General features: G+C 35.7%; 1 protein-coding gene across 2 annotated transcripts in view; it reads left to right on the forward strand.

Moving 5' to 3' along the window:
• The window catches only part of Ttc8 (tetratricopeptide repeat domain 8), a 60,027-nt gene that overhangs the window by 26,435 nt on the left and 20,841 nt on the right, over positions 1-12,751 (forward strand). For both annotated transcript variants that reach the window (XM_087195037.1, NM_001310243.1), the window contains 3 exons: positions 2,042-2,127; positions 6,474-6,561; positions 10,118-10,228. In XM_087195037.1, coding sequence (XP_087051163.1) covers positions 2,042-2,127; positions 6,474-6,561; positions 10,118-10,228 — 285 coding nt within the window. The remainder of the gene's footprint in view (positions 1-2,041; positions 2,128-6,473; positions 6,562-10,117; positions 10,229-12,751) is intronic.

The raw sequence follows: 12,751 nt of genomic DNA on the forward strand, positions 1-12,751 counted from the left end.
TTTCAGGTTTTGTTCATTTAGTATGATGTTGGCTGTTGGTTTGTCATAGATGGCTTTTATCAGTTGATGTAAAGACCGTCTATTCCAATTTTCTGTAGGGTTTTTATCATGAATGGGTGTTAGACTTTGTCAAATGCTTTTTCTGCATCTATTGAAATAATCATATGGTTTTTGTCCTTGGCTTTTTTAAGATGTAAAAATAAAAATTATCTGTCCTCAGGGAGCTTAGAGTCCATTTAAAATTGTCACAAATATTTTTCTCTATTGCAGACTAATTCCTCATGGAAAATTATTATTAAAATGTAATTTTCAAAGTCATTTATATTCTGTATCAATAATTTATATTTTTCCTTGATAGAATTAGCATAAACATATGGTTCCTTCTTCCACCGGAAGACTTGTTTTAGGACTATATCTAAATGCAAAATCAGCAGTCTGCAGTCCAACCTTAGGAAGTCAGAATATATAAAAGAATTTTGAATGAAATTCAAAGAAGAATTTTTACTTTTTCTAAAAAATAGAAGTCTTTTATATTAAACTTAAGAGTAAATATGATCCATGTGCTGGAAAACGTCTTTATAAAGACTTAGTTAAAATTAGTATGTTCAGATATTCACAGTACATGATTCAGATGAGCTGATTGAAAATGTGTTTTACTAGTAGTTTTAGAGATAATGCTAATTGAAGTTATTCTTTCCTATTCATTTTTTGCTTTCATTTTTATTTCTGGCTGGAGGGGAAAAAAGAAAAATAAGCATATGAAAGTAGTATGTGGCTTGTTTTTAATTTCCATAGCTTTCAAGTAGAGATGTTGATTTTTCAAGTCCATTAGAAGCTCAGCATGGTGACACCATTCTTTTATAAGTAGTTTGCATATTTGGAGGTCTCCCCTGGAGCAAGAGAAGATAGAGAACACGGGGAAAAGTAATTAATTTTGCAGTAGAAGATTGAAAAGACTCTTTTGGCATTCATTTCAGAAAAGAATTAATATTAAGAAGTGGATGGTAGAGGCCGGGATTTAGCTCAGTGGTTCCGTCGCCTGCCTCGCAACCACAAGGTCCCGAATTCGATCCCCGGTACCAAAAACAAAAAACAAAAAAAGAAGTGGATGGTAATATGGGATGCATTTTGAGATAACAGAACTGAATATCTAAGAGTTATTTTAACCAAGCTATTGGATATCATGGTTATATTAACACTGGGTACAAAATAAGTTTTCAACTTTGAGGGAAAAATAAGTATTTTTTAAAAGCTAAAATTCTCATTTAACTAATAACTCTAACTTCTACTCATCATATCTTCATGGAGGCTTCAAATTTCTGAGCTTCAAATTTGTGTAAAAACTGATTTGCCAAAATTGGTTTTGTCAGAATAGTTTCTATTTCCTCTGTATTAAATCCTAATACCTATTTGGTTATTTCTTTGATAAATGCTGGAAGGAACAAACTAGAAGATACTAAAAATATAGGACAAGGAAATGTAAAATATGAAAGCAATTGAGTTCCTTTTGAGTTTGCAGCTTTTGACCCTTAGAATTACTGATAGGTAAGATGGTGTTGGAATAATGACTGTTGAAGGTAGCAGTCACCTAATAGCCCAACTTCTTTCACTCATTTTTTTTTCACTCATTTTTATTAACTAGTTTTATTTGTTTATGACCCTTCTCTGTTTCTCTACATCTGTGTTCAAAGTGGGGAATGCTACTGGACCCGTCTTTCTAAAAGCTTGACCACCAGAAAATTAAAAACCTGTGGTCTTTTAATATCAATTTTGTGCCTTGTATATTAAAATTGTATTAAAATACAGTATATTGTGCATCTGCTTCCCTTTGTTCAGTGTTTGGTCTCATCTGCTCTTAGCCCTCTGGTCTGGAACTAATTATTTAGGGAAAATTGGAAGGGCCATCTGGAAACATGATTTGGCCTGATTTCTAATGAATGTTTTGATTGATACTAATTATATGGTTTATTACATTATTTATCTTTCTAACTGTTTATTGTTAGAAAAGAAGATCCTAATCTAAAATGAATTGTTTTCAAAGGCTTTGGATCTGGCTGCCCTTTCTACAGAGCATTCTCAGTACAAGGACTGGTGGTGGAAAGTGCAGATTGGAAAATGTTACTACAGGTAAAATTTTGATTATTTGTGAAGGACTTAGAAGTGGCGGTGTGTTTTTTTATAGCACACCGATAAATAATTTATTGAGGACTGATTATAAGCCTTGTTCCAACCACCCTCAAATGGACTTACATTCATTTAACCTTTATAGCAACTTTGTAGAGATATCATTATTTCCATTTTAAGGTGGAGAAACCATGGCACAAACACTGGAAATAAATTGCTCCAATTTACATAGCTGGCAAGGGGCAGATCCAGGATTCACACCCAGGCAACCTGTGACAGAGAAGATGCAGCTGTCTTTGTATATTGATTTCATACTTCTTGATACTGCAGCCCCAGGCAATATGTCTCAAATATGATATCTTTTGGGGAGGTAAGAAATTTCCTCATGAGCAATGAGGACTTTGGCTTAATTGAGAGAGCATTTATTCAACAGTCACATGGCAAAAATAAGAACAGTTATCTTTAGAACAATAAAAGTATAGAGCTTGGAGTAGGAGGCTTTGAGATCTTAGGTTCAAGTCTCCTTTTCAGACTGGGAAGCTGAGGCCAGAGTGGGTGTGGTTTCCATCGGGATCTAGATAGTAACAAACGTGGGACCAGAACCGAGTCTGTTGATTCCAGTCTCATCCTCTTGACTCTCAAGTTTTTCACATTTACATTGATGCTTCCCATATGGAAGGCACTTTACAGTTAGGAGCTAGTTTGTTCATACATCATCTCTCTCAAATCTCACAGTACCTCAGAGATAGCTGCTATTATTGGTCATTTTCCCAGATGAGAAAAAAATTGAGCCTTACAAAGATAAAGTGAATGGCAGAGTAAGAGTTTGAGCTCTACTTTCTGATGCCAGTTCTCTTACCATTTTCACAATTCCATATTATTTCTGTAGGGCCTGAGTATTCTTACATTCACTTAGTATTTAGATACATTTCAAGGCAAATCAACTGAGAGATCAGAAAAGTCGTAATTATTTTTATGAGTATTTATATAACAACTGGTAAATAAGACCTGAAAGTTGCTGCTGATTTTGAAATGCATTTAGAACATTTGGAAAAGCCGAAATTTAAAACAATTATATTTTATAAAGGTAAATATATCTTATTATTCAAAAATGAGATAGATTTCAGTTTCTGTGAGAATCCTTCAGTATTTATGAACTTTAGCTGTCATTCAAACACTGTGGGAAAGGTGAAGAATACAAATGAAATGTTCTGCTGTTGAAATTAAGACTACTTTTCATCTAGATATTTCACACAGAACTCATGATTGTATTAACACTGGATATAGAATTTTTAAGAAGAAAGTATTTTTTCCTACTGCTGGATTGAGGAAATATTTTCTACCAAGGTAATTTTAGACCATTGTAACATTAAACTCATATGAGTATAATTTACTAGACATTTTTGAACTCTTGTACCTCCAAGCAGAACCTTCAGAAATCTTTAGTAAAGAAAAACACAAATCTGATTCTTTCTACTACCTATATTTGATGACATTTAAATGAGTACACCTTGTCATATTAAATTATGGTTCTTCTCTATTCTTCAGTACTTGCTCATCTTTATTATGTATTCAGTGTTCATTCATTCATGTATTTATTCATCACTCAGTAAAATAGTTACTCAGCAACTACTCTCATTAAATTGGATTACAAAGATATATTAGCTTGTCCCTTCTTTCAGATGGTTTAGAAAGACAGTAATTTAAAGTATGGTCCCATTGTGATAGAGTGCAGTGGGACCCCAGAGAAAGAACTCCTGACTTCAATAGAAGAGGTCAAGAATGGATTACCAGAAGATGTAGCTTGAAATTGATTTCTGTCCCTTTACTCCTCATCATTAAGTTCTATTGATTGTACCTCTGTAGTAGCTCTCCAAGTTGCTGCCTTACTACCCACTCCCACTCTGGTGCCCTAATTCTGGCTTGTATTATCATTTGCTTGAGTTTTTATGGTTGCCTCTTACCTGATTTTCTGTCTCTAGTCTGTTGCCTCATCAATCCTTCCTACGTACAGTGCAAATAACTGTTGTCAAAAACAGCTTTTGTTGGATTCCTTGATGATTCTCCATCACCACTAGAAAGAGGTCTGTATTTTTTAAGTAAGGCATCATAATCTTGTCCCAGTCAAAGTGTTTGACATTATCTCTCACTACTCTCATTAGTTGATATTCTTGTCAGTTATACCAAATTCCTCAGCATTCTCCTAACATGTTAGGTACTTTTTTTCCTGCCAGTGTGCTTATGTCATAGTTTACTACCATCTGAAAATGACCTCCACCACCACCATCATATCTTGCTGTTGAAATCATGTCTGTTACTCCTTCCCTGAAACTCCTGGTTCACTCCCTCTTCTGTGCTCCCAAATGACCTTTTCTTTTTTTTTTTTTTCCTTTGGTACAGGGGATCAAACTCGGGACCTTGTGCTTTTGGGGCAGGCAGCAGCACCACTGAGCTAAATCCCCAGCCACCAAATCACCTTTTCTTATTGGCTGTAATACAGTTAAGCTTGTGTGTGTCAGAAGATGTTTTGTTTCACTATTTGATTGCCATCACTTTAAAAGCACAGTTCTTATCTTCTTCATTTTTGCATCTCCTTAACATCATAAAACATGCATGCAGTTGATACTTGACAGTGTAGTTGAATTAAATTATTTGGAGAGAAAAAATTGGCAGCTGGTGGGAACTATTTCTCTAGACTCTGACTCTCTGATACTGGCCTGAATTTATGAGCTTGATTAATGTTTCCATTATTCCTAGACTTTCTTTGAACATGGTTTACTCAATTCTTCACAGGATTCCATGTGGTAAACTCCTTTCTAATAATTCTGGAAGTTTTCTCTTGAGGATGCATTAAGAAAAAACCATTATGATCCATATTTTCTTCCTTTCTTTGGCTTCCATGAAGCTCAATATCTGATTGTCTATTCATTTGTTTTTTGAAATTTGTTTCTCTTACATTGTTTAAAAAATCTATTTCTGTTTTTCTGTTCTTTTTATATATATTTTTATTGTAATCCTTTTAAAATCACTTTTGGAAAGAGGTAGTTATTGAATAAAAATATATGGACTTAAATTCAGCGACTAGCATGTATGGAATTCAGTGACTACTTCAGTCATGTGATTAAGACTCGCTTGCTCAGTTAATGTTATGTACACAAATATGTTGTTTTTCAGAGCTTCAGAGTTCTTCAGTAACATTTTATACATACTCTTTGTGATATTTGTGGGACCCCCTAAAGAGGCAGGGACTTCTGCTGCATCACACATCCTCTGACTTAGGCTAGTCTTTGGGGCCACCTTTAATCACTTTAAGCCCATTTTCCATTAGCTACTTGATTATCAGCCACAATAATGCTTGAGGTTTAGGTTATGAAAATTGATCAAGGCTATTTGTCCAATCCTTTAAGTGAAAGCAGTACAATGAAATATATATCATTTTGATTTTATTTATAAACTAAGACATTATTTTATCTAAGTAGCTCTTAGATGGCTAAGGATGAGCAGTCATGAGAAAACCTAACAGGTCTATTAAGGACAGACTGAATTAAAGCAATATATGCTTTAGTGATGGATTTAATGGTAAGAAAATGTTTCCTGGGCAGAAAATATAGGCGCTGACATCAGAACAATCATATGTAGGCAAAAAATCAAATCTCAGATTCATAGACTGAGACAGTCAGTATCAGATACCTAATAAAGGAAAAGAAAAGAAAAGATTTCAAGAATGATAAAATGGTACGGTTATATTACTCAAGTGGCAATTATTATTTACCTCAGAATATTTTAAGGGTAACTAAAACTATGGGCTTTTGTCTCAGAGCAGAAGATGTTTTCAAAGAAATATCTTTCAGTTCTTCCAGTAAAATGGAGACTGTAAGCATTTATTCAGGTCACTTGCCATATGTCCAGCTGATCATAAGCTCTTTGGGTAGTGTACTGACGTGACCTGCTTACTGGAAGCTATTAGTCCTGCTGTGACTACACTGCAGACAGGCTCTTTACGCACCATTTGAGGATTAGATAGCTAGCGAAAATGGGAGACAGGCGACTTTGCTAAACTGTATAGTATTGGTCAAGAACTTTTTTTTAGGGGGGGGGAACCGGGGATCGAACTCGGGTCCTTGCGCTTGCGCAGCAGGCGGCGAAACCACTGAGCTAAATCCCCAGCCCCTAAACTGTATAGTATTAACACACACGTCAGTATATGTGTGTGTACAAATTACCTTCTTTGTCACATGGTTACTTTTATAGTTGTAATTTGTCTATATCCATAACCTGGAGGTTTGAAAATAATGCTGTGATATTTATTTTTAAGTTGAATGCCTAATTATTTTATTGGCTGTTTTTAGGTTAGGAATGTATCGTGAAGCAGAAAAACAGTTTAAATCCGCCCTGAAGCAGCAAGAAATGGTAGATACATTTCTCTATTTGGCAAAAGTAAGTAAGTACTATTAATCTGAATGAAATCTGGGGTGAGTTGCCTTTCCTTCAGGAATATTTGGCACTTTAATGTGTTCAGATTTAAAGTATTTTTCTTTCTAGCAAGGGAAAAAGAATATATGGAAGGTAACAACTTTAGGATAATCTGATTGCTATGAAAAATAAGAAAATGCTTCTGAAAGGTTGCCCATTAGGACAGAAAAAAATACTATAGACTCACCACCACACAGGTAACAGGTCCCAGAGCAGCCTTTTGTCTATAACACATTTATTTTACACCTGAAGAGGTTGTAGAGAGTAGGGACCATTCTTACACAGGTTCTTATTTACTCACCTCTGCTAGAGTAATAAAGATCTTTTCTTCTTTTTTTATTGAGCACCTACTCAGTGTAAGATGTTCCATCAGGTTCATTGGATATGTAGTTTATTTTAACCCTCAACAGTACCCTGCAGAGTAGGTTTTATAATTTCCTTTGTACTCTTAGGGAAAGTGAGACTTCAAGAGCATAAGTGTTTCAGAGACCCTGGGCTACAGTCACTATTCAGACCTAGCTTTCTCTGACTCCAGAGCCTGTTCACTGCTGCCTTGTACCACCCACAGCCGCAGCAGAAGTGAAAGGCTACTTAGAATTCTCAGTACAGGCTGAGCATATTAAATATGAAATCCAAAATGCTCCAAAACCGGAAACTTTGAGTAGCCAGCCTGATCCCACAAGTAGAAAATTCCATACATGACACCATATAATAAGTTGTAGTCAAAATGAAGGTGCACTAGGGGCCGGGGATTTAGCTCAGTGGCACCGTGCCTGCCTCGCAAGTGCAAGGTGCTGAGTTCAATCAATACTAAAAATACCCCCACAAAACCCCCCACAAAACCCCCAAAACAATGCAGGTGCACTAGAAACATTGTATAAAATTACTTTTGGATTATGTGGAGAAGGTACAGATGAAATATAAAATGAATTTTGTGTTTAAATGGGTTCCATTCCCAAAATACTGCGTTGTATATATGCAAATATTCCAGAATCTAAAAGAAATCTGAAATCCAAAGCGTTTCTGGTCCCAAGCATTTCAGATAAGGGATATTCAGCTGTACCAGGATTAAGTTACTTCTTGACTTTCTCCAAGGGTACTTTGAAAGAAAAACATTTAGTGAAGTGATAGTTATGGAATCATCTTGCTGTGTCTTTAAGAATTTTCTAAATTAAAAAGTGTGGAAAAGAAGATTCAAAGAAGATGAACTGTAACAGGAAGTGCTAGCTTTTTATCTGATATCTTAGGCTGCAGTGGTTGCCATTGCTGTCTTAAATTTGTGATACCAAGAAGGGAAAGGAAAACTATGAGAAATGGAAAAAAATGGAAACAAAGTCTTTATAAATAGTGAAGCGTGGAGGGGCTGAAGGGAGGGCTAGGAATGGGGAAAAAATAAGAACCAAGGTGCATCATGTAAAGGTACAAGTTCCCAATGAGAAATGTAAATGTATTGTATACCTAAAATGTACCAAAAAAAGAATTAAAAAAAAAATTTGTGATACCACCCAGGAACCAGACGAAAGATGCTGGAAAGTCAGCCAAGAGAGACAAAGACCCAGTGAACAAATTTGGGAGCAAGGCTAAAAAGTAGTCTTGAGGCAAATTTTGGGACAAACTCAGTAACTCAGTCTTGTTTGAGAAAGCAACTTTGGACAAACTCTGTAAAGAAGTTCCCAACTATAAGCTTATAATTCCATCTGTGGTTGCTGAGAGACTAAGGATTTGGGTTTCCCTGGGTAGGGCCAGCCTTCTGGCTTCTTGGTAATGGACTTAGCGAATTAGTTTCAAAGCATAGAGCTTAGGTAATTTACACCAGGAATAGTGAAGAGGGAGTGTCTTCACTACTGGCAATGATTCATGAACAGGACCAATCAACTCTACATTTCAGAAAAGAAAAACTTCATTAAATAAAAAATCCCAGCTGGACGTGGTAGTGCACACCTTCAATCCCAGTACTCAAGAGTTTAAGGCAGGAGGATCACGAGTTCAAGGCCAGCCTGGGATACATAGCATACCAAACAAAAACAAAAAAGCAAACCCTACTGGTTCCTAAATATGGTAATAAAAATTAGCATACTAAAGTGAAAATGAAAGTAATACTGTATAAATTTGCTGTCCTGATCCTAGAATATTTACAACGGCTTTCATAAACACTTGAAACTATTTGGTATCTAGGTTTTTCTTTATACATTCTATATTATACTTAAATTCTGAAAGAATTTCCTAAGCATCACTGTTGTTAAACTTTCTGAAAGAGGCAGCTTGAAATGAAGGCACAGGTCACACTATTTAATTATCATCTTCTTACTTACTAATCACTGGTCTGGACTGGGGATTTAACTCAGTGGTCCTGCACCTGCCTGGCAAGCCCAAGATCCTGAGTTCAATCCCTGGTACCTGAACAAAAGAAAACAAAAAAAACACTGGCCATGTGACTGAAAAAAGTTGTACTTTTTGTTTTAGCTATTGTTAAATACATTGGTTGCACCTATTTTTCTATAAACCAATATGGAGATAAATTTTACTTGTTTCCTTTAATATTTGTAAAGACAATTGCTATGTAACAGAAAGCAAGCAGATTTTAGGAACATTATTTCTTCAAGTCTTTGTTAATTAAAGTTATTAAATATTTTGTATTTATATATGTGTATATATATTTTATATATTCACAAAAGAAGCTCAAAAGTGTATTAGGCAAAAATTGAAAAAAGTTTTCATCCATATCTGTCTCTAATCTCATACTTTAGAGATAAATGCTATGTGCAGTTTTTGTGTATCCATTTGGACTTCTTACCAAAGTACAACCTGTTTAGAAAGTGGGTCCAAAATCACAAAAACAACCATCATAATCTTTTTTTTTTTTTTTCAGTACCGGGGATTGAACTCAGGTCCTTGTGCTTGTGCAGTAGGTGGCGAAACCACTGAGCTAAACCCCGGGCCCCATAATCTTATTTATGCCCATAAAATCCTACTTCTCTATTTCAGAAATTCCTATTACGTATGTGGGTTATCTGTGCTAAGGTCCTAATTGCTGAAGAGGTGGAAGCCATCAAGTACTCAGTGGCTCAGCTCCCTGATCCCATACCTTACAAACTTGTTTCCTCAAACCACCATCTGCCCTGCTGCCCCCTTAGACATTGTTCCTTGGGTTCTTCCCTCTTTCTCCAGCACCTTCAACTTTAGTCTCTTATTTGGTTCCTTAATGCCAGCCCCTAGATGTACACATGCTGTTCTAGCCTGAAAGGATTTTCTCCTGACCCTTTCTTGTCTAGTTGCTGCTCAGCCTCTGTGACAGTAGTGAGCCCACAATGTTTTGTTGGAGGTATAACTGAATGAACGCTTTCTGTATAACATGTGATAATTACACTGTAACGTAAATGGAAATTAATTCTGCACATTCCTGAAAAACTTTTACTGTGATATCTAGGACATAATTTGTTGTCAGTCCATAGTTATAATCTTTACATATAAATATTTTAAGAATTGATGTCCCTTTTATTAAAATGTGTCTTGCTTTTAGGTTTACATGTCATTGGATCAACCTGTAACTGCTTTAAACCTTTTCAAACAAGGCTTAGATAAGTTTCCAGGAGAAGTAACTCTGCTTTGTGGGATTGCCAGGATCTATGAGGTAAGGTTCAAATTATTTTAAAAAGTCAATGTTAAATTGAGGTTATGTGTTACCTAAATAAGTTCAGAGTCCCCCAGGGTTCTAGCAAGAAGAATAATTTATAAAATTACAATTGTCAGCCTGTGATTTATCGGTGGAATAAGAGATTTTAGTGTATGCATCTAGTCAAGCTAAGTCTTTATTATGAAGGGTTTCAGACACATAGAAGAGTATATAAAATGGTGTAACACAGAGATTTATGTTATTTTCCCTATATGAGTAGCCTGTTTTCCTAGCCTATTTATTGATCCTTTCCTAAGGTCCATAATATCAAGGACCATTATTTCACATTTATTGGTGATAGGCTTTGAGGCTTTCTATTCCATTCCATTGGCCTGTTTGTCTCTTCTTACAGCAATATGAGACCAGTTTAATTTCTTTTTTGTTTTGGTACTGGGGCTCGAACTCAGGACCTTGCGCTTGTCGAGGCAGGTGGTGGATGAAACCAGTTTAATTTCTCTAACTTTATAACTCTTAGAATCTGATAGGGTTCATCTTCATCAAGGGGGTCTTGACTATTTTGGGCTTTTACTTAGTCTTACAAATTTTAAAATCATGTCAAATTCTCCAAAAAGTCCCATTGAGTTATCTTCCCTCTTATCTAATTACTATAATTGCATGGTAATTTCTGAAATGAGATTTGGCAAATTCCACCACCTTGTTTTTCTTCTTCACAGTTTTTGTTTTTTGCTCTTCACTCTTCTATATTGATTTTAGGATTAACTCATCAAGAACCATTAAAAAACTCTGCAGGTGTATTGTTCAGAATTGTATTAAATATATGCATGAATGAGGTGGGCTTGTGGTTTGCCTTTCTTCCCATTCCCAGGCATGATATAACTCTTAATTTAGGTAAGTCTTTTTTGTCCTTCAATGAATATTTTATAATTATATCCAGAAAGATGTTGTGCTACAAACCACCCCAAGATTCAGTGATTTACTAGAATTCTCAGTACTTAGCATATAGTTGTACTCACAGCTTAGATTTATTAGAGTGAAAAGATGAAAAGCAAAATCAGTACAGGGTAAAGGCTCATGGGGCAAAGTTCAGAGGAAACCATGTACAAGCTTCCAAGAGTCTTCTCCCTTTGGAGTCAAATAGGATATGCTAATTTCATCCAACAACAAGTTATAACAATGAACAAGAAGTGTTGTCTACCAGAGTAGCTCATTACAGACTGTATCCAAGGTTACCGCCTCTGCCTATTACATACCAATGTTCTAGACTCCCACAAACAAGCAGGTGTTCAGCACAAACCATTACTGTTTGTACAGTTAGGTTTGGCAAGCCATTTTTGTCATTTGGGGAAAGCATACATCAACGTAAGGAACCAGCTGTGTTTCCAGGCCCAAGCATCTCCAAGAACAGCAGATTCGGGACTTTTCTGCACAGATGCATTCCTAGGTATAACTAAATGGAATCTTTATTTTTTCTCTCTTGTATTTTCCACTTGTTTATTTCAAGTGAATATGAATGTATTACTTTTTTTGTGTGTGTGGTACTGGGGATTGAACTCAGGACCTTGCACTTGCGAGGCTGAGCTAAATCCCAGGCCCCTGAATGTATTACTTTTTAAAAGTTAGTACGATACTAGCTCCTCTAAATTTTAAGATCTTGTCCCTAGACTCTTGAAATTCTAAGTAAATGAAACAAATCATTGTGTGCAATTACAGATGGTTTTCTTTGTTTCAATTATTTTATTCTAAAAATATATTGTATTGCTTAGGACGTCCAATAGAATCCTGAACAGAAAAATCTGTTTTCTTTATATTGCTTGAAAATGCGAGATGCACAGTTTAAAATTATTGCACTAAAGAGTAGAAGATAATAATAGTTGGTTTGCCTAGATCATAGTGTGTGAATGAGCTTTATTTTCTTTTTTTTATATTTTTTGTATTTTCCACATTTTTAATAATGGACATGGATTTTACTTTTTAAATGAAAAATATTATTTTAAATTGTGTAGAAAAATGTTTCTCTTTTAAAATATAATTTGAATAACTATACACATAGCAGACTTTGATCTCTCAATACAAATACTGTGTGTGTTCTTCTATCTTTTCTTGTTGTTATCCTGAACTGAATATGAACAAAACTTGGACCAAAATGCTTAGAAAGGAAATAAAGTGGAATCAGTTTTTGAAACCAGTGATTGCTTGCTAATTCTCCTGATGCAGTTGGAGCTCTTGGGCTGTTAGGCTCTGCCTTCTGCACTTCGCAGTCCTTTCGCCCTTCTCCTCTGAGGCAGGAAGTACTAGCAGAAAGGGCTAGGGAACCACTGCATCTGTAAAGGGTGGTGCTGCTCAGAATTCCTTCCAAGGCTCTGTTATAGTCACTGTTGCTATGGCTGAGATAGCAAGGGGCCCCTGAGTGGATTCCTTTATTAGCTGTCTTCTTCCTTCGGCTGCTCTGAATTAAGTTTGCACCTGAAAGAAGGAAGTGGAAAGGGAAGCATCCTAGTTGTAGGGACAATGTTTTTTGCA

This window comes from Heterocephalus glaber, unplaced genomic scaffold (genome assembly GCF_053883595.1).
Source record: "Heterocephalus glaber isolate CG9 unplaced genomic scaffold, H.glaber_assembly_v1.0 deba00001608, whole genome shotgun sequence".
NCBI classification, from domain to species: domain Eukaryota; kingdom Metazoa; phylum Chordata; class Mammalia; order Rodentia; family Bathyergidae; genus Heterocephalus; species Heterocephalus glaber.